The following is a 6,000-nucleotide window of genomic DNA, read 5'->3' as shown; positions in this document are numbered from 1 at the left end:
GAAAAATCTGGTTGCATTATATTTCTAATGACAGACTTCGAAGCTTGAATATTGAAAGTCGTACCTACTGGGGAGCGAGTTCCAACATTTGTCAATTATTTCCCAAGATATCAAAGTTCTTCTCGGATTGAGTTGATAAACTGATCATTGTCAATTTAATACCAAGTTAGTTTCAATTCTTTTTAATGATTGGTCGAACATATTAATTGTGGTCGAATATTTTTAAGTAATTTCAATCTTTTTAATGAATGATTTGACCCACTACTCGTATAAACTACTGCAAAAAGAATGAATACTTTTAATTGTACAATAAAGGTATTTATGTTCAAATAAGATTTCTATAAATCTGTCAATAGTATTAAATACTTTTATAATATTCAACTTTTATTCACTTTGATTTTATTAAGCCTGGTTAGAATTCAATTTAAAAAAAAATCTGTCCTGCTTATGCTTAATTAAATTAATTTTATCTTGAGAAATGTAGTATATATGCATCCTAAGCTAATAATTTCTATTTTATATTGTATCGTAAAAGTAGATTTACCAACTCATATACCCATCATTGCTTATATATTTCATTTAGTGATTATATATTTCAGTGATCGTGAATAACAAAAATGGAGACTGCTACTTTTCAACAAGTAGTTTGGAGAAAACTTTTGTCACATCACTATCTTTGGTTATCCATGGAACACCACTTTGGCGTGATCTCGTTGTCACCGTTTTTAGCGTAGAGGTGCACAAAAGTTTTACAGTGAACGCGTGTGCATTCAGTACAGCTTTATAAAATATTTTGCCCTACTACTAAAGACTTGTTTTAAAAACATTTTGTTTAACATAAAATCATTTGTTATAAAAAGAAAGAAGAATGGAATATCTCCCTCCTTCTCTCTACAATTACAACTCAGTGAACTTTTTAAACTTTTTCAGAATAAGCTTTTTAAACTGGTTTAAAAATTTAAAGTCCGCTCCACCATCTCCACTTTCAAGTGATGTACTTAACTTGATAGCAAACTTGGTAGCAAAAAAACTAACTTATTTTATTTTAATTGTTGTTTTTTTTCTTAAAATAAAATAGGTTTCTTTAATGCACAAGGACTTAATCTCAACTTTTTTAGAATCACGGTTAAAAATTCACAATTGTTTGAATTTCCTTCGATTTTAGATTTAATAACTTTTCGAACCTTTATCATAATATGAACAGTAGTCGAGTTATCACGGAAATTTCGAACCACTAATTTTTAGATCAACACACTTGATCTGAGATCTAGCATAAAAATCTATGCATGCAAATGGTTTGATATTCTTCAAAAAATTATAAATAAAATATAAACAAAAATAGTTTTTTTCTTCATAAAAATTATTGAATGTTTGAATAAAATATATTATTTATTTCTTATTTAAATATTAAATGTGATTATAAATCTCATTATAATTATTTGGAAATTATTAAATAAGCATTCACCAGAAATTATTTTTCGAAAATTCTAGATAAATATAAAAAATAAGTCTTATTTTGATAATATTTATTTCCTTTTTCTTTATTGTACAAAATGCTGATTTCTTCATTTTTTTGAGAATTAAATTTGAGATTACACCCACTTTTTTGGTAAAAAAATATATTGACTAGTTCGTGATTTATATGGTTTAAAATGAGGAAATACAACTATATTTACACCAGAACTGCTTTTCAATAATTTTCGTTCATTTGATTATTGCATATGAATTACTATTATTATTTTTTCTTGTTCGAAACTACGATGAAATAGTTCAAAGTAAAAAACGCATCACCTAATTTTCATTTTGTAATGAAATTTTAAAGGCTTGTAGACATTAAGCTATGTTTTAAGGGATTAAAAACGTGTTTGAACGATAAATATGTAACTTTTATGATTTATGAGAGTGTAGATGAATTTTTTACGATATTGAACTTTATACAATGGTTTTATAAAACTCTAAACGAACAATGTAATAATAAATCTTGCAGCATCACCCTGGACACAATTGGAATTATTTATAATGATGACAATGAACATTTATTAAATTAATAATTACAACAGCTAAGGAAATGCTATGAAGGTGAAATACTGGCTATGACATGGAGAACTCCATTCGTCGTACCAACATCTCCATACAACATTTTATTTCCAGATATGAGGATGCAATCTAAACAGCAACAGAAAAAGAAGACATATGTATTACGCCATTTTTTTCATAAAAAAATTTGACACGTAGTTATATTATGTAACATACCAGGTGTGATTTGTACTATGAGGTAAGTACCAGCTTCAGTTAATAGTTGTTGTTGGTCATATAATCCGGTACTGTATAAGCAACTCTTGACTAGGTATTGTCTTACGAATTCTAATAAATAAAAAATATTCATAAGTAACTCAGTAGATTTAAAAATAAATTAACCTCAAGCTGTGAAAATACTTGAATAAAATATATAAAACTAATATTTATCCTTCGTGGGAGTTAATTCACGACTAGTTAATTTAATCTAGTTATCGATTTTTTAAGACTCTTAACTAAAAAGCAAAACACACTGATTTGATAGTTCTTACTTTATAGTGCTTAAAAATTTAAAAAACATTTTTCTGTAAGCTTTTCATTTTTTTGCTAATAAATACTGGTTTTATTGGTTCACTAATAGTTTTTATTGATTCTAAAATAATTTTATTGGTTTACTGGGAAGAAAATATTGTCAAAACTACCAGAATGTGGTAAAACTTATCGTATTTCTGGAAAGCTTTACATTTTTAATATTATGGAAAACAACTTGACTCACTGAGAAAAAAATGAGGTCATAAACCAGAATACGGAAACATTAAGCAGGTTTCTGGATCTATGGAAACACCAAAGTGCTGGATAATTTTTACCGAAGAGCTTTGGTTGGAATTTTGGTTATCTTAGCAAAGAAATATTGTTTTATAATATGTGATAAAATTTGGTAAATATTGTAAAACGGTGAATTTATTATGAAACCATATAGCGTGGCATAAAATTCATTTATTCGTCTAAATTTTATCTTCAGTTTTGTATTTTTCATTAAATGTGCGGTAATAACAATTACTATTTTAACTGCGATTCTACGGAAAACCATTACCATATAAACGGATAATTTACAAAATTAGAGGTTTAAATGTCATATAATTTGATTTTATAAACCAGAATTAAGATTTTTTTTACCAGAAATTAAAAGTTTTTTACCAGATTTTTTTTTTATCTTACAGTATGGTAATTTTAACAGAATTGTTTTACACCATGTGTATATCGTGTAAGAAAAGATACATATTTAAAGGCACATATTTTCTAAAAGAACAAAATTGGAAAGTCTTACGGTACTTAAATGAACAGCTGTTGAGAAAAAACCTAATAATTAGATTACTATAACTCTATTTTATATCAGATTTTAGATTTTATTATTAAAATTATGTAATTCCAAAGAATGTAAGTTCTAACTTGCAATAAAAAAATAAAAAGATTAAATTTTACAAATATTGATTTTTTCATCAGATATTTACTAACCAAATTATATCCATCTTACTCCAAACAGAATCCTGCTCTCCACGATAGGGGGCAGCGTTTGTAGAGTTTGTTTCAACTTTCGGTAGAAGATTCAGGGAGAAGAATTTCTGCTTGTGTAAACTAAATTGCATAAATCCGCGTCTCAACGGTCAAGGTAATTGCATATCAATATAGGATAATTTCCCAAATTACTTTTTTTCATATCTTCATTTGATGTTTTATAATATGAAGAACACGTTTGCTCGAAAAAACACGACACAAAAATAAAATTTAGAACAAATGTGTATTCCGAGTACATTCAAACAAATCCGGAAAGTCAATTAAAGAAATGGTCAAGTCAATGCTATGACGGCAGAAGAGAACCTCAAAATTTCCTATAGACTTTTATTATTATTATTATTTGTATGGATAGTGAATACATTTCAATTTAATTGAGTAAGTGTGACACAATTTTTTAAAAATTTGATACGATTTTAGTCAGAGAGAAAAATATGCTATTTTAGACGGCCACGCTGCACGTTCCTTTTAAATCTTAGACTTTCAATTAAATACTATTAAATGTATAAAGACGTTTCTTTTTCAGATACTCACCTATTGCTTTTTTCCTGTTAGCAATTAACTGTTGATATATTTCTGTTTCCATATTTGAGAAAGCACAGTTGTTCGGTGCAAACAAAGTAAAAGGTTCTTCGCCTGCAAAATGATATTTTAAGGAATTAAAAGTCAACAGAAGCACAAGCAATAAGAAGCAAATTCAGGAAATTTAACCATAGGTGCTTAATCTTATCAATTGTAGCATATTTGAACATTTGTAGTACATCATTCAATTACTTGATGCAACATTCATAATTATTAATTCTAAAACTGTCTCAAGAAAAAATTTAAAAAACATCGTTTGCCTTTCTTTTCGTAACGATACTCAATAAGAAATCAAATAATGCATGCATATTCCTCGTCACTCCGAGTTGGAGCATAGGGGTTCTATCATAACTTTCCAACTCATTCTATTTGTTGCCAGATATTTTGCCTCTCCCCAAGTTGTTCTTATTGTTTGCAATTCGCTTACAATCGTCCTGCATCAAGTATTTTTAGATCTTCCTCTTTTTTCTATTGCCCTGAAGTTTCCTAACAAACACTTTTTTTTTACTTCAAATTTTTCAGATTTAAGTGGAACATGACCAATCCATTTCTTGTAGTATAATCAAATCAAATAATAATGTAAAATATTTAAAATGAAGAAAAAAGGTAATTAGAGAAAAGTAAATAAGCAAACATCATGTTATAGCTTGCAATGTTGTTATTTCTCAGCAACATATTAAGATATTTTGATTTCAACATGCACCCTTGTGTAGTTTTTGCATGCTTCATAAACGATCTCGAAAGAAATTGATAAGAAGTAATCTTTGTTTGAAATGATACAAAAAATATAAGCGTTTTATTGGTGATTTGTCCACCACTTAATTAAATGTTATTCTATGTATGTTTATATAGTTTCCATTTCACAGAATATGAAGGCCAGTTGTTCGTTAAAGTTACCTTTAAATACGTCTTTTCCTCCAGCCAGTGTCAGCACCTTCGAAAAATTACTAAGCATGGGTGTTTTAGCGACTGTGAGAGCCAGATCTCCTGGTGGTGGTGTCATTGCCTCGTCTATAACCGCAACTGATACGTTACTGTCTGGAGTGATAGGACGAATAGCTCTGACTATGCATCCAGATACAGTTAGATAATTACCTGGCTGGAATAATGAAGAAAAAATATCAAACATACACTGTATTTTTTTTATTTAATTAACAACCAATTACTTTATTTTCGGGATGCATACTGTGAGGGCTCTATGGTTACAGGCATAACCAGTTATTGCGAAGAACTGAGGTTTGAGTCTCAGTGGCGACGTGAATTTGCATATCAATAAGACTGACCTTTTTTGAAAAGTAAAAGCGCTTGTTCGCAACATTTCTACAGACATACTAGACAGAATTGTTAAGCTTTAAACTCCGTGACTCTCCACCGAGTCCTCACAATGCTCTTACATGAATGCTTTACTTTGCATTATTTTATTACAATTTTACTAAGATTGATATATTTACAATTTTTTAACTAAACAATTAAAGTTCGCCTAAAAAACGAACCACCCTGAAGTAATGAGTGCAAACCATACTTTAAGTTAGAAAATCAGTCGCAAAAACGCGCTTTCTCTGAATAAACATACTTTTTTTCAATGAATTCCCAAAAATATAAGGGTTAGCTTTAATCTGTTGCATATCTCATCATATCTAATTAATTAACACATTGCAGGTCACTCAATTAAACCATTAAAATTGAGACTTAGAACTTTTAGATCCGAACATTAAATCAAAAGTTATTCAGAGTGGTCATAAAAGTCTTTTTCTTTGAAATCTGGAAAATGTTTAAAGCAATCTAATGTTGTATAAAGCAGTCTACGTGAATAAAACATAAATAAATGTA

The 6,000-nt window shown here is 28.6% G+C and overlaps 1 protein-coding gene across 2 annotated transcripts in view; it reads right to left on the bottom strand.

Moving 5' to 3' along the window:
* Positions 1–2,010: 2,010 nt before the first annotated feature.
* LOC107443332 (transforming growth factor-beta-induced protein ig-h3) overlaps positions 2,011–6,000 on the bottom strand; it is a 35,991-nt gene continuing 32,001 nt past the window's right edge. For both annotated transcript variants that reach the window (XM_043044935.2, XM_043044933.2), the window contains exons 17-20: positions 5,068–5,269; positions 4,123–4,224; positions 2,254–2,364; positions 2,011–2,166 (exon numbers count right to left, since the gene is read on the bottom strand). In XM_043044935.2, the coding sequence (XP_042900869.1) occupies positions 2,072–2,166; positions 2,254–2,364; positions 4,123–4,224; positions 5,068–5,269 (510 nt within the window). In that variant the 3' untranslated portion in view covers positions 2,011–2,071. The remainder of the gene's footprint in view (positions 2,167–2,253; positions 2,365–4,122; positions 4,225–5,067; positions 5,270–6,000) is intronic.

Source organism: Parasteatoda tepidariorum, chromosome 3, assembly GCF_043381705.1.
Source record: "Parasteatoda tepidariorum isolate YZ-2023 chromosome 3, CAS_Ptep_4.0, whole genome shotgun sequence".
Lineage (NCBI taxonomy): Eukaryota > Metazoa > Arthropoda > Arachnida > Araneae > Theridiidae > Parasteatoda > Parasteatoda tepidariorum.
The sequence above is the reverse complement of the archived record's forward strand: the minus strand, read 5'-3'. Positions and strand labels throughout refer to the sequence as shown.